At 42.2% G+C, this 24,620-nt stretch overlaps 1 protein-coding gene across 1 annotated transcript in view; it reads left to right on the plus strand.

Moving 5' to 3' along the window:
- The window catches only part of PLLP (plasmolipin), a 44,400-nt gene extending 21,186 nt beyond the window's left edge, over positions 1 to 23,214 (plus strand). The window contains exons 2-4 of the mRNA XM_087728775.1: positions 9,912 to 10,085; positions 15,578 to 15,700; positions 21,241 to 23,214. Of these exons, the coding sequence (XP_087584901.1) occupies positions 9,912 to 10,085; positions 15,578 to 15,700; positions 21,241 to 21,357 (414 nt within the window). The 3' untranslated portion in view covers positions 21,358 to 23,214. The remainder of the gene's footprint in view (positions 1 to 9,911; positions 10,086 to 15,577; positions 15,701 to 21,240) is intronic.
- The last annotated feature ends 1,406 nt before the right edge of the window (positions 23,215 to 24,620 follow it).

Raw genomic sequence — 24,620 nt, forward strand, 5'->3', positions numbered from 1 at the left:
TTTGAGCTTTAACTCCTCTTTGGTAGGCTAACTCTAAACAGATTATGTCATTCCTTGTTGCCTCAGTCATAAGCTATCTGGAATTTCTTAGTCCCATATTTACTTTGAGTATAGTCAATCCATCTTCTCCAATTTTTATCTCTGATTGGAATGGTCCTTGAGATATGCTGATATTTTAGCCATCTCTGCTAAGTTTGTTACTTTTAATGTCCATTCTTGAATAGTAGGCAAATCTTCCTTCTTCCAGTATTGCGCCACCAACAATCTTGCTGCAGTTATTAAATGCAAAATCAAGTTAGTCTCTATAACTGTACAATCAGTAATTACACCTAACAAAAATAACTGAGGGGTAAACTTTATCCTTTTTTAAAGAACATTTTGCATAATCCACCATATTTTTATCCAAAATGCTTTAACCTTTTTACAAGTCCACCATATATGATAGTATGTAGCATCAGCACAATCACATCTCCAGCATTTAGGTTGTAAATTCGGATACATAGAGGCCAGTTTTTTAGGATCTAAATGCCATCTATAAAACATCTTATAAAAGTTTTCTCTCAAATTTTGGGCTTGTGTAAATTTTACATTTCATACCCAAATCTTTTCCCATGTATCCAATATTATTGGTTCTTCAAAATTTTGTGCCCATTTTATCAGACAGTCTTTAACTAATTCTGTTTCCGAATCCATTTCTATTAATACATTATATAGTCTCTTTATATGCATTGGACTCTGATCTCTAATTTGTTTTAATAAATTATCCTCGTCTTGCATAAAACCGATTTTTTGATCTTTTTTCCATCTGGCCTGTAACTGCCCATACTGAAACTATGTTTGAATTGCCTTTTCCTCTTTTAGTACATTCAAGGGTTTTAATTGTAATACACCTCTTTCTAAGGTGAGAAGCTGTCTGTATGTAATTACATCTTGTTTTTGTACTATATTTATGTTTTCTATTGCGTGTCTAGGAATTGGCCACATGGGTATCTTATCATTTAGTTTATATTGATATTTTTTCCAGACCCGCAGTAGAGCATTCCTTAAAATATGACTTTTCTTATCTACCTTTTTGTCATATAGCAAATAAGCATGCCAACCATATACCAAATCATGCCCTTCGAAGTATTCTATCATCTGTTAAATTAATCCAATCACTAATTAGCAATAAAACTACTGCCTCATAATATAGTTTTAAATTTGATAATTTCAAACCTCCTCTCTCACGCCCATCTTGCATTATTTTTAGTTTAATTCTCGGCTTCTTCCCTGCCCATACAAATTTATTAATGCCCTTCTGCCATTCTAGCAAATTTGCATCTTTTTAAAGTATTGGTATCATTTGGAAAAAAAAAAATTAGGTAAAACATTCATTTTCACTGCTGCTATTCTTCCCATCAAAGATAATTGTAATTTTTCCCAGTTTTTCACCTCTGTCTGTATGCTGCGCCATGGTGGCTCATAATTATACTTATATAGTTTCCCATTTGAGGTTGAAATATAGACTCCTAAATATTTAACCTTTTTAACTATTTCACACCCTGTCATTCCTTCTAATTCTTCCCTTTGTTTAGTGTTCATATTTTTAACTAGCATCTTTGTTTTCCCTAAATTTATTTTAAATCCGGACACTTGGCCATATTGATTAATCATATTCATTAAAACCTTACTAGATTCCTGTGGTTGGGTTAATGTTATAACCAAATCATCCACGAAAGGGCATACTCTATATTATTGATGCCTAATCTTGATTCCCTGTAAATCATCTGATCCGCGTAGTTTGTTCAACAATAATTCCAGAGTTATAATAAACGTAATGGGGATAGAGAACAACCCTGCCTTGTATCTTTCTCAATTTTAAATGGATCTGTTAAGCTTCCATTGACTATGATTTGAGCTGTTTGTTCCTGATATATTGCTTTAATTGATTGTAAAAATTGCTCTCCTATTTGCATTTTTTTGCATTATTTTCAATAAAAATTGCCTATTCCCTCGATCAAAGGCTTTCTCAACATCTAGAAATATAAGCGCAGCAGGGATTTGGTTATTCTTTCCCAAATATTCTAGTATATTAACAATTTGTCTTACATTACTTCTCATTTGTCTCCCTTGTATAAAACCTGTTTGATCATTATGAATCAATTGCTGAATGACCAACATTAACCTATTCGCTAGTATTTTAGTAAAAATTTTATAATCTATATTAAGTAATGATATAGGTCTGTAATTTTTTGGTTGACTAAGATCTTGATCTCTTTTGGTATAAGGGATATAAAGGCTGTCTTCCAAGATGGGGGTACTTTCCCTTCCTTTTGGATCTTATTAAATAGTTCCTTAAGAGGTTCTACCATTTCTAATTGTAAATTTTTGTAATAAGCCGATGTCAGCTCGTCTGTACCCGGTGCTTCCCCTACCTTTAGCTGTTTAATTACCTGGAGAATTTCCCCCAAAGTTATTTGTTGATTCAATCTCTCCCTCTGCTCATCTTTAACTATGGGTATTTTTTCTTTATCTATCTATATCTAAACCTTGTATTTTGTCATTCATGTACAGTCCTGTGAAAAATTCACGGAAAAACCTTTTGAATCTCATCCTGTTGATACACTTCCTTCCCTTTATAATGTAATTTCAATATATTGCGAGATTTCTGCTTCTTCCTAATCAAATATGCTAGCCATCTACCAGATTTATTGGAGTTACAAAAAGTGTTATGTTTTGTGTATAACAAATTAGTGGCCACCTGGTCTGACATCAGCATATTAAATTGCTCTCTTAATAAAGTAGTTGCTTCTTTAATCTTCCTATTTCCTGGTTTTAGTATTAACTCTTGTTCTCTCTTCCTGATTCAGTTTCAAAGAAGTACAGGCTATGTAGCCATTTCTGTTTCCTAATTTTTAAATGCCCATGCCAACATCTCATACCAGTCAGAAAGTTATTTTAATATTTTAGTTATTACCTTGATTATTCACAGTTTCGATTTCTAGATTGTTTCCTGAAGTTGACATCTTTAAAAAGCAAATATAAATATTGACATGGCCAAAGGGAAATGGCTGGTTTTTTGATGACTTCAAAATGAAGAACGGTTAAGCAGATGGCACTCAATATTTGTTTATTTTGAATTAGCGCAGAACAGCTTTCCCAGTCTGGTGCCTTTCAGATGTTTGAATTACTCTGCCCCTGGTGATGCTGGCAGGAATAATAGCAATAGCAGTAGACTTATATACCGCTTCATAGGCCTTTCAGGCCTCTCTAAGCGGTTTACAGAGAGTCAGCATATTGCCCCCAACAATCTGGGTCCTCATTTTACCCACCTCGGAAGGATGGAAGGCTGAGTCAACCCTGAGCCGGTGAGATTTGAACCGCTGACCTGCTGATCTAGCAGTAGCCTGCAGTGCTGCATTTAACCACTGCGCCACCTTGGAATAATGAGAATTGTAATCGCATATCTCTGAAGGACTCCAAATTGGGAAAATGAATTTAAAGAGAATGAACTCTCCCTCTCTTTCCTTGGAAAACACAAGCAAAGGATCTCACACAAAATGTGTATAAAGATGGTTGGTGACTTCAAATGTACTTTTTAAAGGTTTGGCGAGGAGAAATCCAAAAATTCTTTTAAAAAGGAAAAAAATGCTTGCACTATTGCACCCATGGAAACATGTATGTATGTATGTATGTATGTATGTATATACATACATACATACATACATACATACACAACACACAGAGAAACAAACTTAACAAAATGCTAAGTCTGCCCACCAACTCTCTCTCCCCCCCCCTCTCTCAAGTGAGTGCGTGTGTGTATCCCTCCTTCCTTCAGCCCAACACTCTCGCTGGCTTCCCGGCCAGGCGAGAGGGACTGCAGAGGGTTTCCTCAAGTCTAGGGCAGCGAGTCATTTGATGGGAAAGTTGCTCTTGGAGGGAATGACCCGGCTTGGCTCCCGCTTTCAATCTGCTGCCCAACGACTGAACAGGGAAGCGAAGAGGCAGGAGAGACGCGTTCTCACAGCAAATCCGAGCAGCTGCTGCTGGGAGCCCATCCCATGCCTTCTCCCAACCCCCACACCCCTTCTCTCAGCTACTTTCTGCCTCGTGGACTTAGAACTAATTGAATCGTGGCTGTCCCCGGGCTGGCTCTCCTCTCCTATTATCGTGAAAGTCGTGTCTCACAAAAATCACTCCGCGGCAGTTGGAAACTGCTGTGCAGCGTTTTCTTGTCACGTCAACAGCTGCGCAGCCGTGCAGATGTGCAGCTTAGAGGGAACATTGGATTCCACCCATCCAGTTCCGGTCAGGTGCAGAGACAAAGGATGACCTTGGCTTTCTAGAAAGAATTTTGTTATGGCTACATAGCATCTAACTCCGTAACCCCCCCCTCCCATTTTCCCACAATAGAAATGGCATAATAGAATAATAGAAAGTGTGGCAGGCCAAAGATCCAAGACAATTACTTGTTTGCCCTCTGGTGCTTTTGAGAATAGCTTGTCCCCCTCTTCTTTGTGGCAAACCCTTGAATACTCCTACCACGCCTCCCCTAGTCCTTCTTTTCTCTACTAGCCATAGTACCCAACTCAGATTCCTGTAACGAGCAGTTATAAAGAGCACACAGGCAGCTCGGAATCCCGGAGGATTATCTTAAGGGTGACCTTGTCCTCTTGCTTAGGCCAGGTAGACAAAACTACAGGTAGTCCTCAGCTTACAACAGTTCATTTAGGAACCATTCGAAGTTTCAACAGGACTGAAAAAAAGGGACTCATGAACATTTTTCACACATGATCATTGCAGCATCTCCTTGGTCACGTGATCAAAATTCAGGCGCTTGGCAACTGGCATGATCTTCCACTGTTCATTCGGATGGGCATTTTTTCTTGCCAGAAAATGGCCCAAACATTGCAAATTGTACTCGCGTGGCTGCAAAATGCTGCAACCGGTCATAAAAGGGATGTGTTGCCATGTGTTGATGTGTGGTTGTATGACCATGGGTGGGTGGAGCAGCAATATTTGCTGGCCGGACGGTCTTTTATGGACTGTAGACTTGTCCTGCTTTAGGGACAGCAAGGCACCCATTTACTGTAAGTGCAAATGGTCTTTAAGCGATGGTCATAAGTGGAGGAGACCACATAAGTGGTCTTCTATCCCATAAGCGGAGACCACAGCTGCGATATAAGGATATCTGCAAGAGGGATCTAAAGGCCTCGAGAATGGACATTAACAGCTGGGAAACCGTGACCTCCCATCGTTCCGCTTAGAGGCTAAAGACGCAGCATGGCCTTCTCCAATTTGAGGAGAGGCTTGTTGGCAGGCTGAGGGAAAGAGGCAGTCCCGGAACCAGCGAAATCGGGGGGCTGGGCAGGGGACAGGATGCATCTGCCCTCAGTGTGGAAGGGATTGCCACTCCCGAATTGGCCTTTTTAGCCACACCACATGCTGCTTTGGGACCTCTTTCCAGAGCACCACAGACTTTTGAGACGGAAGGATGCCAATATACAAGCAGAGGAATCCCTGCCTATTGATTTCCTTGTATTCTGAAACCTCTTTCTTTCTTTTTTTCCCAAAGAATTTTTTATTTTTTTACTCTCTTACATACCATTTTAAGCATACATTCACATAATTGTTATTCTTCTTTATATTTATCATTCTTATACATTTATTATTTCATTTACTAGGTTATACAATTTGGGTTGTTTTATTTATCATCCCTTCCTCCTTTTGTAACACCTCTTTGTTTTCTCTTTCTTTTCTCCCTCCCTCCCTCCTCTACTTTCTTCCTTCCTCCCCTCCTTCCCTTTCCTTCTTTCCTTACCTCTCACCTACTCCTACTCTTCCCCTTCCTACCCTCTCTTCTTCTCTTTCTCTTCCTTCCATCCTCCTCTCTTTACCTCTTTATTCTTTCCCCATCTTCCTTTCATTCTCTTCTCCTCTCTCCCTTTTTTTTTCTATTATTGTTGGTGTATATTTCAAAACTCAGTTTATATTCCTTGGGATGGTGTTTCTTCCGCCAACCCAGATATGATTTAATATCATTTCTTATACCCTTCTAAGGGTATTCTGAAATCTCTTTCAAAGAGCTACTTGATCTGTGCTGGCCTGGCGTTTCCTAACCTGTTTTTCCCACCAAAGAGTAATTTGGCTTGAGCAATTTTGGCTTTCCCGTCTCGTAACGTTTCATAACCCACGGAGGAAACAAAAGCTGCAAGACGAAAGAAAGAGAAAAGACAAAGAAATAAACCCGAAAGCAAGCAGGCCAGGAGGAGTGTGCAAGCTTTCAAGCAAAGGCTTGAATTAGTTAAATGAAGCACGAATGGGAAAGGTGTTTCTCTCCACTTGTTCTCACCAAACTGAAAGGCAATTTGGTTTATTGGATTTATTAATTTATTTATTGGATGTATTAATTTATTCTCCAAAGCATCTGAGAGCAGGACAAGAAGCAACTGGTGGAATGTCATTAAAGAGATATCCTATCTCCACTAGACCGATTAGATCCCACAGATTAGGCCTCTTCCGAATTCCATCTACTGGCCAATGCCGACTGGCGACCACTCGGAGGAGGGCCTTCTCTGTGGCTGCTCCGGCCCTTTGGAACGAGCTCCCCATGGAGATTCGGACCCTCGCCACCCTCCAGGCCTTCCGCAAAGCCCTTAAAACCTGGCTGTTTCGACAGGCCTGGGGCTAATGAGTTTTTTGTCCCCTCTCGAATGGTATGGTTGTTGAGTGTTTTAAATTGTAGTATTGTTTTGTTCGTGTTCTTTTTTCTTATTTGTACCACCCCCACCCCCCCCCCGACTTGGTTGTGAGCTGCCCTGAGTCCCCTCCGGGGAATAGGGCAGCATAGAAATATAATAAACTCAACTCAACTATCTATTAAACAGATATACTATCTGGCTAGTCTAGTGGAGAGAAGGACCAGGGGAGACAGGATAGCATCTTCCAATATTTGAGGGGCTGCCCCAAAGAGGAGGGACTCAAGCTATTTTCCAAAGCACCTGAAGGCCAGACAAGGAATAATGGATGGAAACTGAACAAGGAGAGATTCAACCTAGAAATAAGGAGGAACTTTCTGACAGTGAGAACAATCAACCGATGGAACAGAAGTCGCCTTCAGATGTTGTGGGAGCTTCATCACTGGAAGCTTTCAAGAAGAGACTGGACTGCCCTCTGTCAGAAATGGTGTGAGCTTTCCTGCTTGGGCGGGGGGTTGGACTAGATGACCTATAAGGTCCCTTCCAACTCTGTTAATCTGTTAGTTTGGGGTAACGGAGTACCTTTGAGGAAGGAAGGAGAGATAAAAAAAATTAAATCCAGATTATGACTGCAACCGCAGGACAAAAATTCTGCCCTATAGTGCATGTATCATTGTGGTGTGCTATCCATAGAATGCCTTGGTGTTTCGGTTGTGCAGTCAGGACCCACATCTGGTCTAGACACACCAAAGACATGATCCACTGAGAAACACAGAGCTGGAGGTGAATATAGCCTAGATTAATGGTCTCCAACCTTGACAACTTTAAGACCTGTGGACTTCAACTCCCAGAAGTCTATGCTGGCTGGGGAATTCTGGGAGTTGAAGGCCAGAAGTCTTAAAGTTGCCAAGGTTGGACAGTAGAGGCCATATTTAATATCACAGGCTTGTTTTCCACCGAGGTCTCAAGACAGACCATGATTGGGAGCCCAGAGAATAAGGGTTAACAATCTGGAGATGTTATTTTCTTTATTTTCCTTGTTTGGACTCCATCCGATCATTGTTCTTCCACGGAAAAGACCCAGCTGGATTCCTAGACAACACCCTCACTTTGGGCATTGATTTGATCTCTTCCCAGAGCAGTGGAGAAGAATTTCCACCCTGCTTCATGGAACTGGGATATCTAGGGATCAGGGCATCAGCCCCCAGACCCTGCTTTTCTTGGCAGCCTCCCACCCCGTGGCCCCTGTGTCAAACTGTGGTCTCAAGGTTTGGTTTTTAAGAATAGCAGTGCAAAAGGGAAGGGAATTTTGGCAGTCAGGTGAATAATTCAGAGACCACAAATCAATAGAAGAGAATCTGTAATTACGGCATCCCTGCTCTGCAGGAAAACAAGAGAGCGTCAAGGATCCCACAATTGCCTTCCTTCTCCTCTTCCTCCACTTCGTCTCCTTCTCATTCTCCTCCACTCCACAATCCCCACTCCCTTCTAACTCTGATGATGTTACCTAGTTGTGTCAAAAAATCTCTGCAGGAAATCAACCAAACTCAGAGAGCATCAAGGACTCCACAGTTATTTCTCCTCCTCCTCCTCCTCCTCCTCCTCCTCCTCCTCCTCCTCCTCCTCCTCCTCCTCCTCCTCCTCCTCCTCCTCCTCCTCCTCCTCCTCCTCAAAACAGATGGCGTTGAAGTCCATCCATCTTCCAAGTGGCCAAGGTTGAGAAACGTTTCTTCAAACCATCTCTAATTAATTTTCGTGGCTTGCCTCTTGCTGTGTTCCTAACAAAAATGGAGCTTTAGGGGAAGGAACTGCAATAAATGTTCTAAAAGAAATCTTTCCTTTTCTTCCCCTTTCTGGGAAAAAAAATGAAATGATACCCAATCTTTTTTCCACTGGACAAAATATCTCATCCAGAGCTAGGCTCCTGTGGAAATCTGGGCTCAATCAAAAGCTGTGCTTCTGCTGTACTTTTCAGCTTCTAAACAAATAATCTTTTTTTAAAAAAAATGCTTGTACTTCATCTGTTCTGTGAGCTGCTGGAGGGGGAGGGGGAGAGGGACACCATTGTCCAAGCTGAAAGAATCAGGGGGAGTCAGAGCATTTGTCTTGAGTCAAACAATGTCTCTTTGGCAGCTCTGTGGCTGCCTCTTGGCTGCAACCGAGTGAGAGCTTCAGAATGCTAGGACTGGAAGAGACCTTGGAGGTCTTCTAATCCAGGGGCCACCAACCTTTCAGACCTCAGGGGTCTTTCTTTGCTAGATGACTGCGTGGGGTGGCTGGCCCATTTCTTGAAAACCTCCAGTGAGACAACTCTAAAATTCCAGAAGCAAGCTGTTCCGTTGCTTAATTTTTCTCACTGTCAGGAAATTTGTCCTTACTCCCAGGTTGCATCTCTCTTTGATAAGCTTCCATTATTTCAAGTGGTTTGGAGAAGAGGTTGATCGCCTCCTATCTGTGGCAGCCCCTCAAATATCTGAAGGCTGCTATCATGTCACCCCTAGGCCTTCTCTTCTTTAGGCTAGACATGCCTAGAGATTTAATGGGTTTCAGCAATTGCTGAAAAGTTTCAATTTTTTCCAGCGTTGAATATACGTAAAGCCTACAAGGGATTTTTCAATTAAAAATAAAAATAGGTAGAATCTTTTCTTTAATAAAACAGTCAATTTTGCCATCTCCACCAATTCAACCACCTTTACCATCCATTCTTCCATTGGAGAAAGAAAAGAATGGAATGGAATAGAGAAAGATAGAGCTAGAGTAGAGATAGAATAGAATAGAATATTGAAATGAAGAATAGAATAGAATGGAATAGAATAATAATAGAGTGGAGTAGAATAGAGCAGAGCAGAATAGAATATTGAAATGAAGAATAGAATAGAATATTGAAATGAACAGAATAGAATAGAATCACATAGAATGGAATGGAATGGAGGGGAATGGAATAATAATAGAATGGAGTGGAGTGGAGTAGAGTAGAGTAGCTTTATTGTTATTTTGAATCTACACTAATTGGCATACAGTAAAAATGAAATTTCGTTCCATACAGCTCTTAAAGGGTCACCACCTCCAATTTTACACTGCATAAACATGACAAGATAACTAAACAAATGCATACAAAATGATGTATATACCCACATATATTATATGACACTAACACATATAGACTAAAGAAGATAGCGATCAGATCCCAGGATGTGTGTGACCTTCTTCTTCTTGTTGTGTTTTGCACAGGTGCTGGGCTGCTTGGTGTGGGGCCTGATTGCCGACACGTACTACCAACCCTACCCGTCCTACGGCTGGGTGATGTTTGTAGCTATCTTCTTCTGGATGGTGACAGTCATTCTTTTTGTGATGTATCTGTTTCAGCTTCAGTTGAAATTCTACATGATCCCTTGGCCTATTGTGGTGAGTGTGAAAGGCTGGGGGCAATATATCATTTTACCTTCCTCCCAGGGGACCTTTGACCAGTTCAGTTGGACTGGAGTACCATTCACATCTGACTATTTGAGGCGAAATGATGAGAGTTGGGTTACCTTTGAGATCCTTGTGTGGTGTCAGAGCTCCTGACGCTTCTCAAACAACCTTGACTCCTCATGTGGACTTGGCTAAAACTAAAAATCATGGGTGCTCCATCCCTTGAATGTTTTTAAGAAGAGACTGGACAGTCATTTGTCTGAATTAGTATAGGTTCTCCTGTTTGAGCAGGGGGCTGGACTAGAAGACCTCCAAGGTACTTCCAGCTCTGCTCTATTGTAATGTATTGTACTGTACTCCACTCCATTCCATTCTATTCTATTTTTATTTCATTGTTCTGTTCTGTTCTATTCTATTCCATTCCATATTCTACTCTACTCTACTCTACTCTACTCTACTCTACTCTACTCTTCTCTTCTCTTCTCTTCTCTTCTCTTCTCTTCTCTTCTCTACTCTATACAAATTGTATAGATTAAAATCTTTATTGCAGAGAATAAAGTTACACTAAAAGTTGATTGTCTACTGGTTGTAAAAAGTTGTTCATTAACTTTCTATCCTTGGGAATTTAAATTCCAGGTTTATCAGAGTGTCATATACAGGTAGCCCTTGACTTATGACTGGTGGTTTAACAATCATTCAAAGTTACAGTGGCCGCAGAAAGGGAGCTTTTCAGCACTTCTGGCTGTTATAAAATGTTGCTCCCCCTCCTGCAGTCATATGATCATGATGTGGGTGCTTAGCAATCTGTTTACACTAACAATTGGTTGCCAAGTGCCCCATGGTCATGTGATCACCATTTACAAACTTCTCTGCTGGCTTCCCCAGAAAGTCACTGGGGAAGCCGGCAGGAAAGGTTGAAAGTTGCTGCTGTTGCCTGCCTAGAAGACTCCCTCATCTCCAGGAACTGGCTATAGGAGTTCCCACTGAGGGGAGCTGAACTTCTCTAGCGGGCTGCAGAAACAGAACTCTCATCCCGAAATCCAAGGTCAGTTTGAAAGCATACAAAAATGCAAGTAGAAAAATAGTGACTACCTTTGGTGGGAAGGTAACAGTGTTCCGTGCACCTTCAGTGTTAAGTCATGCCAGCCACATGACCATGGAGACATCTTTGGACAGCGCTGGCTCTTCGGCTTTGAAACGGAGATGAGCATCACCTCCTAGAGTCGGGAATGACTAGCACATATGTGCGAGGGGAACCTTTACCTTTACCATCCCTTCTCAAAAGATCTTATTCTCCTGAAGCTGTCCTGAGAGCTGAAACACTCCTTCAGCTTTGAAGAATGGCAAACCCCTGGCAGGCATCTGGAGAAGTCCAGACTGATCCCTCGATTTCTCCAGCTAGGGTGACTCATCCTGAAGTCTGTGATGTGTTGTTGGTCAAAGGCCATTGTGCACCAGGCGTAGAACTCAGTTCCTGCACTGATTCATTTTCTGCACTCGCAACTTATTGTGAGCCGTGACCTCATTGAATGGGGATTTGCCCAGTGCCCTTAGCCACAGTGAAAGCTTCGTATTTGGTGCATGCAAAGTACCACTTCAGTAACTTGTTTAAACAGGTTGGGTAAATAAAATCAATCCTGAGCTAGGTGAAATAGGTTTATCACTTGATTGTTTCCTAAATGAAACACACCTTCACTTTTGCTCCTCTTCTTCTGCTTTAAGTCATAAAACCAAGGAAAGGTCATAATTTAACAGATTTAACAGACTAACAGATTAACAGAGTTGGAAGGGACCTTGTAGGTCATCCAGTCCAACTCCCAGCCCAAGCAGGAGATCCTACACCATTTCTGACAGATGGCAGTCCAGTCTCTTCTTGAAAGCCTCCAGAGATGAAGCTCCCACAACTTCCAAAGGCAACTTCTGTTCCACTGGTTGATTGTTCTCACTGTCAGAAAGTTCCTCCTTAATTCCAGGTTGATATTTAACAGAATAAAAGAGTTGGAAAGGACCTTGTAGGCCATTTAGTGCAAACCCCTCCCCCAAGCAGGAGACCCTACACCATTTCTGACAAATGGCAGCCCAGTCTCTTCTTGAAAGCCTCCAGTGATGAAGCTCCCACAACCTCCGAAGGCGAGGTGCTTTTGAATAATGTCCCAAAGGTGCTTTTTTTCAGGAGGCAACTGGACTTCCTTGTTTTCTCTTTTGAAGACGTTTCACTTCTCATCCGAGAAGCTTCTTCAGCTCAGACAGGATGGTGGGCAATGGAAGGATTTATATTCCTTATAGACAGCTGGTCATTTGCATCCTTTTGCAAGTCCAGTTGCAAAACCCCTTTGGGTCAACTGTCCTAGAGTGACCAATGACGCCTCTCCGTTTCTGGCGGCCTTGCCCTGAGTTGCAGGAGAGTAACAATGCTGCTTTTGTTATCCTTCCCTAAACCGAAAGGGCAGTGCTGACTGGCAAGTCAGAGAAGTAGCCTTGTTTCAGCCAGAAAACATCCCACGCCAACGCCGCGTGGCAGTTATTAAAAAAATGTGACCAATCATTGCTGTATGGTCCACTTACAGAATGCTGAACAACAGACTTGGAAGGGACTTGGAGGTCTTCTAGTCCAACACCCTGCCCTTATTTTGATTTCTACGTTTTCTCAGCTCTTCCATCCTGTAATTGTGCAAATGCATCTCCTGATCCACAATTGGAAGAATCTGTGGTCATCAAACAAGGTCAAACTAGGTCTTTAACAAGCAGCCATTTCTCTTCTCAAAATTTGCTTTCCACCCCAGATTCACATTCTCAGAACAGCTTCTGGAGGGGATTTGTGACAATTAACACCCCCCCTCCGTGCCTTTGTTTCTTTGAATGGTAGCTCAGCTCCCAGGAATGACTGCATCAGGCATGTTTAAGTAGATAGATTAACAGAGTTGGAAGGTATCTTGTAGGTCATCTAGTCCAACCTCCCGCCCAAGCAGGAGACCCTACCTACACCATTTCTGACAGATGGCAGTCCAGTCTCTTCTTGAAAGCCTCCAGTGATGAAGCTCCCACAACTTCTGAAGGCAACTTCTGTTCCATGGGTTGATGGATCCCACTGTCAAAAAAATTCTTGTTATTTCTAGGTTGAATCTCTCCTTGATTAGTTTCTATCCATTTTTCCTTTCCTGGTTTTGGGGTGCTTTGGAAAATAGCTTGACCTCTTCCTCTCTGTGGCAGCCCCACAAGTATTGGAAGACTGCTCTCCTGTCTCCCCTGGTCCTTCTCTTCCCTAGATCAGCCATGCCCAGTTCCTGCAATCGTTCATCATATGTTTTAGCCTCTAGTTCCCTAATCCTCTTGGTTGTTCTTCTCTGCACTCTTTCTAGAGTCTCAACATCACTTTTTATAGTGTGGTGACCAAAACTGGATGCAGTACTCTAGATGTGGCCTTACTAAGGCTTTATAGAGTTGTATTAGTATTTAGTCTTGATTCAAATTTAAGATTGCATTGGCTTTTTTGGCTGCCCCCACAAACTATTGGCTCATATTTACCTGGTCGTCCACTAAGATGCCAAGATCCCTCTCACAGTTACTGCTATTAAGCCTCATTTCATCCAGTCTATATGTGTACTTTCAATGGGAAACCAACATTCGATGAAAAAAGCACCACCCTGGAGCATTAGGGCGGTGCAGACTATCAAAAAAACTAGAAATTGAATTTTCAGAAACACCAATGAAACCTTTGTCAGCAACTAATTAAAGCTGCCACATCTTCTTACAGCTTCCCTGGCTGTAGAAATTGCCCCCAAACAGCTGGGGGATCCCAGAAAAAGATGAAACTGTTTTAATGAGTTGTAGCTAAGAGTTGCCTTTCTACTCTTAATGAGCATTGCACAGCCCTTTTGTTAGGTTTCTGAAAGATGCCCGAATTAGTTCATTAGCCTTGAGCCAAGTTTCAAAAGAAATCCAGTCATTTATTAAGAGCACCATTTTGGCAATACCGCTTTGCAGTCAGATCCGAGTCTCATTTGAATTATAGCTGAACTTTACCCCTGTTCCTTCCCTCCCTCAGTCTGTGTCATAAATCACATTCCCCAATGAGGTGCACCCCTCCCAAGCCTGCTGTAGTAATCTGAGATCCGACTTTAGCCAAAAGTATGCATGGAATGTGCTCCCCCCCCTTTCCTCACCATGGCAACTTTATGAGTTGACATCTTTCACCTGTCAATGTCATATTCAGTGGTTCCAGGTCTCCTGCCTTGGAAAATAAGATGAATAGCTGCAGCTCATTCCACCATTCACCTTCTGCGTTTGGTTTCCCTGTCAGTCGACACAAAATAAGACTTGCTTTCTACAGTACATCTGTTGACTCAATTCTTCTCTTTGTTGGGATGAGCATTCCAGTTTTCTGCAACCTAGTCTCTTAAAAGACCCATATTTGATTTACATCTTCTCCATGTTTGGCCGAAGTGACCCAGAAGTGCCTTTGCTAATCTGAAAATCAATCTACATTTTAGTATCTCCTATAATATCTGTTTCCTTTGTCTTTGCGAAGGAAGATTTTTCTGCAGGTTAAAGCAACCAACCAGGATGGGCATCCATTAGGGAGTGTCCTTGAGATCAAAGCAAAGTTTTTGTCTTTTTCCAAAAGCAGGATGATGACCTGTTTAAGGATGTATCTGCTGTGGTGGCGCAGTATTGCAGGCTAATTCTGCCCACTGGCAGCAGTTCGATCCTTACCAAGGCTCAAGGTTGACTCAGCTGTCCATCTTTCTAAGGTCAATAAAATGACCCATATTGCTGTGGGCAATAGGCTGACTCTGTATACTGCTCAGAGTGGGCTATAAGCATTATGAAGCGGTATATGTGCTACTACTATTGCCCTTCCAGACACACCCACACCCACACACACCCATCTATCCATGATGTGCAGTGTTTAGAATGCATTATTGCAGGTTGACTCTGCACACTGCCAGGAGTTCAATCCTGACCAGCTCAATGTTGACACAGCCTTCCAGCCTTCCAAGGTGGGTGAGGACCTAGACTGTTGAGGGAAAGAGGCTGACTTTCTAAACTGTTTAGAGAGGGCTGGAAAGCAATGTGAAGTGGTATATAAGTCTAAGTGCTATTGCAATTGCTATATAATAATGTTCAGATAGGAGAGAGAGAAAAAAGGAAGTGTCAAGGTTGAGACTTCAGCGTTGCCAAGAAGTCAATTTGTCAATACAACCTATTTTTTAATCAAAAAGGAAGTGGGGTGGGCAAATTGGTTGAGTAAATAGAGTTGTAAACATAAGCGGTGAGCCTGTTTTGCAAGGGGGGGACGGGGAACTACTATTCTTTTAATGTATTTATCAGTTTTCAATTTAGGTGTGTAGGTTTTTTTCCTCTGTCTCTTTTGTATTCACTGTATATTTATTTTATTTTATGTCTTGCCAAGACCAATCCAGCATCTTAAGAGATTTTGACCTCTGGATCCCATGGTTCTCTCTTCTGCTTTTCTCTCCCAGCTTGTGGTGGTAAATGTCTCAGCTGCTGTCATGTATGCAACGGCCTTCATAACCAGCGCTGCATCGGTTGAACCATACTCCTGGCCCCATTCCCCAGACTACAACAGAAGGGCCTCAGCATCGGTAGGTAACTATGAAAGCATGTTTCTTCTTTAGGCCATCAGATTTTCGTTGCACCCTTCTAAATGGGGTTGAGACCCTGCCCCTTTCCCCAATCATAGCAAAACTGAATAGGAATAGGAATAGGAAGAAAAGGGAAGGGAATAGGAGTAGAGCAGAGCAGAGCAGAGCAGAGCAGAGTAGGAATTCTTTATTGGTCAAATGTGATTGGACACACAAATAATTTGTCTCTTGGTGCATAAGCTCTCAGTGTACATACAACCAACAAAGTGATAGGTCATAGATCATAAGTCATAGTTTCAATCATTAATTATAAGATGTAAACAATTGAGAAATCATACGATACCAATAGGAGAAGGCAGTAGGAAAGATGAAAAGATGAGAAAAGATGAAAAATAAGAAGATGAGAAAGATAATAGCAATACAGCCCTACTACATGAGTAAATATATTTAGGCCTCAGATAGTGCTCGGGAAATGAGGTGTTCAGCAGAGTGATGGCACAGAGGGAAAACTATCTTTGTGTCTGGTTGCTTTGGCATGCAATGCCCTATAGGGGCATCCAGAGGGGAGAAGTTGAAACAGTTTATGTCCAGGAGGTGAGGGGTCTGTAGATGTTTTCTCAGCCCTCTTTCTGGTTCCTGCAGTGTCCAGATCCTCGACGGAAGGCAGGCTGGTTGCAGTGGTTTTTTCTGCAGTCCTAACTATCCCTTGAAGTTTGTACCCATCCTGTTTGGTTGCTGTGCCAAACCAGACAGTTACTGAGGTACAAATGACAGACTCAACAATTCCTCTGTAGAACTGTAGGACGCTATGATGATGATGATTTCTCATATAATGATATGCAACGGATTATTTATCTCCCGTATTTTTTGCTCTCCTAATCTCCTTTCACTCACCGCATAGCTTGCTTTTTCTGTAAAATGGAGCTGGCTTTTTAAGCCCCAAGTCTCGTAAATGCCAGCCACGAGCTAATCTTCATTCATGAGTTAAGCAGCAGCTGGGAGCTACATCATGCATCAGAACTCTCTTTGCTTTCGAGGATGCACACACTTGGACTCAAGTGTCAGTCACCAGTATGTAAACTGGGCCTTCCTCAAGTTGGCATCATCTGGAGGTCTTGGATCCCACCTGCCACCCCAATGGCTCATTGGCACAACTTCTCTGAAGGAACCAGATGGAGAGAGAGCCAGTTCTTCAAAACAGCTGGCCTTCTTTGTCTTGGGTGAAAGAGAAACTGGTGCATTTTGGATTCTTTAGCATCATTAGTTTCCTGGGAAGGGACCAAACCCCAGGGCCAAATTTGGCTTTGATGGTGCAGGGTTGTTGGGGTTTTTTAAAGTTTTTTTATTGAACACTAATTAAAACATTGGACACCGTGTAACCGTCCTGGTGAAATCTATGCCATACATGCTAAGATATAAAGTTATACATTATAACCACCCTGCTTTTAAACATTTGATCTATTCCGTATTTACAAATATAGAAATATCATATTTCCAACCATGTTGCTTTGTGTTTAGCTTATACATTTTCACTATTATAGTTTCATACATAATTATAGTCTCCATTGCCTATTTCGGGTCTTTCCTTTTTTGTTCCAAGCATCAGTAAAATTTATCCCAGATCTTATAATATTCTGATTCATCATTATTCTTCAATTCCCATGTCAATTTATCCATTTCAGCACAAATCAGAATTTTCCTAATCACTTCCTCTTCTTGTGGAATTTCCCCGTTTTTCCAGTTTTGGGCAAAGACCCTTCTTGCTGCCGTAATAATATATATTGTTAAATAAATTATCTCCTTGTTCTATTTATTGTTTATAATTTCCAAAAGAAATAGTTCCGGTGTGAATTCTATTCCCTCTTTGATTATCTCTATCAGCCACTTTTGGATTTTCTGCCAATATTCTTTTGTTTTTTGGCACGACCACCACATATGGTAGTACGTGTTTGATTCATGGTCATATTTCCAACAATTTGGCGTTGAGTTTCTAAACATTTTGGCAATTCTCGCGGGTGGAAGATGCCACCTATAAAACATTTTATGTAGGTTTTCTTTATTCAGTACTGCCAATGTTGTTTTCCTATTCCTTTCCCATACCGTATTTTTTCGGAGTATAAGACGCACCGGAGTATAAGATGCACCAAGGTTTTGAAGAGGCAATTTTTTTTAAAAAGTGTGTAGGTAGATAGAGAGATAGAGAGGGAGAGAAAGAGAGAGTAATACAGTAGGTAGGTTGGGTTACAGAGTAGTTAGGTAGGTAAGTAGGTAGGTAGGTAGATAAAGGGTAGAGAGAGAGAAATACAGAGAGGTAGAGAGATAGAGAAATACAGTAGGTAGGGAGGGGGAGAAAGAGTGTGTGTAGGTAGGTAGGTAGGTAGGTAGGTAGGTAGGTAGGTAGGTAGAGGGATACAGAGAAATAGAGAGAGAAATACAGAGATAGGTAGGGAGAGAGAGAGTGGGTAGGTTGGTTGGGATAGAGAGAGAGAAAGAGAAATATATATAGAGAGAAATACAGTAGATAGGGAGAGAGAATAGGTAGGTAAGTAGGTTGATGGAGAGAGAGAGAGAGAGAGACAGAGAGAGAGTAGGGAGGGAGGCAGGGAGGGAGAGTAGGTAGGTAGGTAGATATTTCCAGGGGTATTTATCCATGTGCTGACAATCTGCAGCACCTAAAACTTTGTTTCTGCTGGCACAGAACTTGATCAATGTAATTCTCATCAATCAGTTAAAGAGGTTTCCAAAAGGAAAAAAAAGTTTTTGCACTCTACAAACCTCCCCCAAACCACCCGTTTTTCATGAAAACAGGCCAGTTTTTTTTTTTTTTAAAGGCATGAATAGCCTTGGGCGGGCTTGCAGAGTGCTCCAGAGGGTGGGGGAAATGAGCAAAAAACACCCCATTTTTCACAAAAACGGACCTGTTTTTTGTCAAAAAAAATTGCATGCATAGCCTTATGGAGGCTTATAGAGTGCTGCTGGGGGCTGAGGGGCAAAAAACGGCCTGTTTTTGCTCAATTCTGCCTTCCCCAGCCACTAGGAGCTTTCTGAAAGCCTCCATAAGGCTATGCACGGCCATTTTGGTGAACGGGGTAGGGTTTTGGGAGGCAACAAATGCTGTATTTGATGTATAAGACGCACCCAGATTTTCAGCCTCTTTTTTGAGGAAAAAGGGTGCGTCTTATACTCCGAAAAATATGGTAGTTCTTGCCATCTATCCAGATGTATATTATAGCCAAAGTTTATCGCCCCTGCAACCATTGTCTCCTTAACCTGCTCTTCTTCCATTTTATATTCCAGTAAAAATGTGTAAATCTTCTTTACCAGTTGTTGGATGGATTTATGTCTTCTTCATAACAGGGAACAGAACCCAAGAATGATTTTTATTGATGCTGCTACAGTTTCTTGGCTCCTGCACAGCCGTATTTGCATTCTGAACTGAATAGTGAATAGTGTGATTGTTTACATGTGAAAATCTCAAAGAGGCTTTAGCATTGTCTCCTCTGTTAACTGAAATATTTTCACTGTCTTCCACTGAACAGGCTGCCCGGCAGCTCACATACATTCAGTGGGAAGAATTAAAGTCTCTGCTTTGTCAAAATCAGGCGGTCCTTGACGTATGACCACAGTTCAGCCCAAAATTCCTGTTGTTAAGCGAGACATTTGTTAAATGGAGTTTTGCCCCATTTTACAAGCTTTCTTGCCATGGTTGTTAATCGCTGAAGTTATTAAGTTAACAGCCTGGTTGTTAAGTGAACCTGGCTGAATCTGTTTGTCAGAAAGAGGATCACACGACCCCGGGACAATGCAACTGTCATAAATATGAGTCAATTGCCAAGTGAGTGAATTTTGATCATGGGGAATGCTGCCAATGGTTGTGTGAAAAATGGTCATAAGTTGCTTTTTTCCGAGCCGTTGTAACTTTGAACAGTCACTAAATGAACTGTTGTAAATCGAGGACTGTCTGTAAATCTTATGCTGCTTCTCTATCAGGTTTGAAGTTCCAGATCGCCTGGAAATGGACTTGAGATCCAATCCCGAAGGTGCTTTTTTTCCAAGAGGCAACTGGACTTTTTGGTTTTCCTTTGAAGATGTTTCGCTTCTCAACCAAGAAGCTTTTTCCGCTCTGACTGGATGGTGGGAACGGAAGGATTTATGCTCCTTGCAAACGGCTGGTCATTTGCATCCTTTTTAGACAGTTGTTGAGGCCACTTGGAGATTTTTTCATTGAGAAGTTTGAATTGTACTCCCTGCAGGATATTTTTCTGCCCTGTGTCCCTTCCCTGTTGAAGACAGGCGGATGGTTTCAGGGATGAGTCTGTCTCCATCTCAAACTGAAGTGCAAATGGTTCCTGTAGTTTGCAATTTTTCTGGGGATCCTTCTGTTCCCCACCATCCAGTCGGAGCTGAAGAAGCTTCTTGGATCAGAAGCGACATGTCTTCAAAGAAAAACCAGAAAGTCTAGTTGCCTCGTGAAAAAAGCACCTTTGGGATTGGATCTCAACTCCATTTCCAGGTGATCTGGAACTTTAAACCTGACAGAGAAGAAGCATAAGATTACAGATGGCCCCTCAACTTAACAAGAGTTCACCTAGTGACTGTTTAAAGTTACAACGGCACTGAAAAAAGCAATTTATAGCCATCTTCCACAAGAGACTGGACAGCCATTTGTTTGAGATGCTATAGGTTCTCCGGCTTGAGCAGGGGGCGGGACTAGAAGACCTCCAAGGTCGCTTCCAGCTTCTATTCTATTCTATCCCATCCCATCCCATCCCATCCCACTCTATTCTTCATTCCATTATTCTACTCTATTCTACTCTACTCCTCTACTCTACTCTACTGTATTCATTTCTCTATCCTATCCTATCCTATCCTATCCTATCCTATCCTAATTCTATTCCATTCCATTCCATCCCACCCTATCCCAATCTATTCTTCATTCTATAATTCTACTCTACTCTACATTCTTCATTCCTCTATTCTATTCTAATATTCTATTCTATCCCATCCCACTCTATTCTTCATTCCATTATTCTACTCTACTCTACTGTATTCATTTCTCTATTCTATTCTATCCCGTCCTATCCACCCTATTCTATTCTATTGTTCTAATATTCTATTCTATCCCATCCCATCCCACTCTATTCTTCATTCTATTATTCTACTCTACTGTAGTCATTTATTTTATTCTATCCTATCCTAATTCTATTCCATCCCATCCCATCCTATCCCACTCTATTCTTCATTCCATTATTCTACTCTACTCTATATTCTTCATTCTTCTATTCTATTCTAATCTAATCTTCTATTCTATTCTATTCTCTATTTGGTTCTTATTCTATATTTTCTATTATTTCCTATTCCTATTTTATTCTCTTTTCTTCACAAGAAAGTCCACTTGCCTCTTGAAAAAGAGCACCTTGGGGACAACCACAACATGGATGACGAAGTATCTCCATGAATGCTTCACCTCCAGGCTGATCTGCAGCCCGCCTCTCCTGATGGCAACATAGCTTTAATTGGTGTCTCTTTGTTTTTCCCAGTTCTTTGCCTGCCTGGTGATGATCGGCTACGGGATCAGTTCCTGCTTCAGCATCCGAGCCTGGAGGGGTTATGGGAGCAATGCGGCCACCAACCAGAGCATCTCCAATCATGCTTAAAGAACTGTGCCTCCTTTTGAATCAGCGGGCAGGGGGAGGGCAAGCTGGTGGGCAAAGGTGGCACCTTTCCCAGCTTCTCTCCCTTCTCTGCCACCCGTACATGGCCTGGCCTGGAAACGATGTCCCGTCCCAGCTTCAGTAGGGGCTCTTCCGATCACAGGGCTCACCCCTCCTCTCCCGTGCTCTTCACCGGCATCCTCGACAGAGTGGCTAAGGCCCGGATGAGATAGGCAGCCTCATGCTGGTTTTCATGATTCCTGGTTTGTTCCCTAACTCCAGAGCTAAACCTTTCAATGTGCCTAAAATGCTACTTTCAGTGATTAACGTTTATATGTATTGATATGTATGGGGGCAGGTGTATACAGATGTATGCAGTGGTGGGATTCAACCGGTGGAACAACTGGTTCACTGAGCATGCGCTCCGCACACACACACGCATGCAATGGCTTTGAAAACAGCTCAACAACTTACCTTCTACTGCAGCCCCGGTGAGTAAACCAGCGCCTATCAACTGGGCTTCAAACAAAGGAAATATAGGTCAGTATAGCGAACTGGTTCACTCTCAGCTGATCGTTGGAGCTACCGGTTCGCCCGGCTGAATCCCACTCCTATGGCATGTCTTATATGTGTGTTATGTAGGTGTACACTTTTGACAGCAGGCAAGAGAAATTCATTTTTAATGCGTGCCACTGGGCCATAGTTAAAAATAATGACAATAATGGTTATCAACTTATTTTCCCCTTGGCAAAGATGATGTTAGCTGAGCATTGCAGCTGAGCACTTGTGTTAGCCGAGCATCATAGTGGAATGGAAGGGCACAAGAGAGCCTTTAACGCAGAGGTCTTCAAACTTGGCAACGTTAAGACTTGTGGACCAACTCCCAGAATTCCCCAGCCAGCTGGCTAGGCAATTCTGGGAGTGAAAAAGTACACAAGTCTTAAAATTGCCACAGCTGAGACATCCATGCGCTACAGTTTCTAGGAATTAAAATCTACAAGTCTTTAAGCAGAGCTGGCTGGAGAATTCTGGGAGTTAAAGTCCACAAATCTTAAAAGTTGCCAAGTTTGAAGACCTCTGGGCCAATGTCTCTTGGCTAAACAATTGGGATTACGAGTATTGATTGGGATCTTGTCAAGAGCAAGGCTGGAAATAATGCCGACTCTCATTTAAATGGGCATTCCTCAGGCCTGTTATTGGCATGCCTTCATTGGCCTCTTCAGGAGTATCCATGTGGAGTGGCTGTTTTAACTTAAGCTAGAGTGGCTGTTCTCACTGTAATGCAGGGGTTTCCAACCTTGGTAATGTTCAGACTTGTGGACTTCAACTTCCAGAATTCCCCCGACCGCTGGGTAGGGAATTCTGGGAGGGAAAAGTGCACAAGTCTTAAAATTGCCACAGTTGGGACATCCCTGCACTAGTTTCTAGGAATTAAAATCTACAAGTCTTTAACATTGCCAAGGTTGGACATCCCTGCATTAGTTTCTGGGAGTTGAAATCCACAGCTCTTCAACCCTTGCCTTACAGACTTCTGGGAGTTGAAGTCCACAGGTCTTAAAGTTGCCAAGGCTGGATACTCCCCTGCTGTAATGTTTGCAGAGGAGTGCAGCAAAGATGTGCAGAGCAATCCAGAGATTGCATGTCTCTAGGGATGCCAAGCATTTCTCACCGCAACTAAGCAGACTGAAACCCATAGGCTCATCGCTTGCAGCTAAGCACCTGTAAATAATGTTTAACTATTAATTGTTTTGTTTCGTAGCACAGTTGCAGAAATGGCCCTGGCGTATACACCCAACAAATGTTTTATTTCTAAAAATAAAAACACCTGTTTTAAATACATTTTTAAAAGTTCTTCTGCATTGTTCTCATTTGTAAAAAGGAGTTCTTTCAGGATATAATTTGCTTGGAAAAGATACACACAGAATCCTTGGGGGGGAAGTCTCTCCCTTCAATTTTAAAAATTTAGATCGCGCCAGATGATCTAGGCATCTAGGGACGCAGTGGCTCAGTGGCTAGAGACGTTGAGCTTGTCAATCAGAAAGGTTGACAGTTTTGCGGTTCAGATCCTGACAGCTCTGCGTCACTGAGTGAGCTGAGCTCCCATTACTTGTCCCAGCTTCTGCCAACCTAGCAGTTCAAAAGCACGTGAAAAATGCAAGTAGAAAAATAGGAAAATGGTGGGAAGGTAACAGCGTTCCGTGCACATTTTGCATTTAGTCATGCCGGCCACATGACCACTGAGACATCTTCGGTCAGCACTGGTTTTTTGGCTTTGAAACGTAGATGAGCACCGCCTCCTAGAGTCGGGAACGACTAGCACATATGTGCGAGGGGAACCTTTACCTTTTTGATCTAGGCTAGGAATGTCTAACCTCAGCAAAATTTAAGACTTGTAGACTTGCAACTCCCAGAATTCCCCAGTGCTGGCTAGGGAATTCTGGGAGTTGCAAGTCCACTAGTCTTAAAAGTCAACAAGGATGGACACCCCTGATCTAGGCTTCCAAGGTAGCAATGGGTAAAATATACCCTGCAAATCTAGCAATGACTTCGTATGAAATGAGAGTGCGGAAGTAGTTCTGCTTTCTTTCCATGGCTAATCAGACAAAAAGAGTGCTTTCAATTTTTCCACTTGCAGAAACAAAAGGGAAGGACGCCCATTAGAATTTCAGAAGGCAGACTATAGAGGCTCAGCAACTAAGAGTTAATGAGTCTCAAACATGCCAAGAGATTTAACTATTAAAGTTGTTTATTGCAGTTTGGTCATCCTTTCCTTGTATCAGGGTGCCAAATATGTTTTCCTTCCAGGCACTACTGGGCCAGGAGCGAGACTCTTGGGGGTGGATAACATTTAAAATCACATCGAAAGCCGAATTGTGATCCTGCTCTCCGGCTCCCACAACTCTTTCCTTCATTAGTTCCACCTCAAGTCCGAGGGGAATTATCAGCAGCCACCTCTCCCATCTGCTATGGAAACGGAACAAACAAGCCCCAAAGGAAAATAGGGGTTTGAGAGATTCCTTTTGGAGGCCTGCTTCGCTCTCCCATCAGCAGGGATGACTTTTCTTTAACAGAATAAGGGAGAGTTGGAAGGGACCTTGGAGGTCTGCTAGTCCTACCCAATGCTCGAGCACAAACCCTTCTACCATTTCAGACAAATAACTGTCCAGTCTCTTCTTAAAAACCTGAATTTCTGAAGGCAAGCAGTTGCATTGATGAATTGTCCTCCCTGTTAGGAAGTTTCTCCTTAATTCTGGGTTGCTTCTCTC

The sequence above is a fragment of the Thamnophis sirtalis genome, unplaced genomic scaffold, assembly GCF_051295495.1.
Source record: "Thamnophis sirtalis isolate CommonGarterSnake01/CBP01778 unplaced genomic scaffold, rThaSir2_p1.2 scaffold_14, whole genome shotgun sequence".
Classification (NCBI taxonomy): domain Eukaryota; kingdom Metazoa; phylum Chordata; class Lepidosauria; order Squamata; family Natricidae; genus Thamnophis; species Thamnophis sirtalis.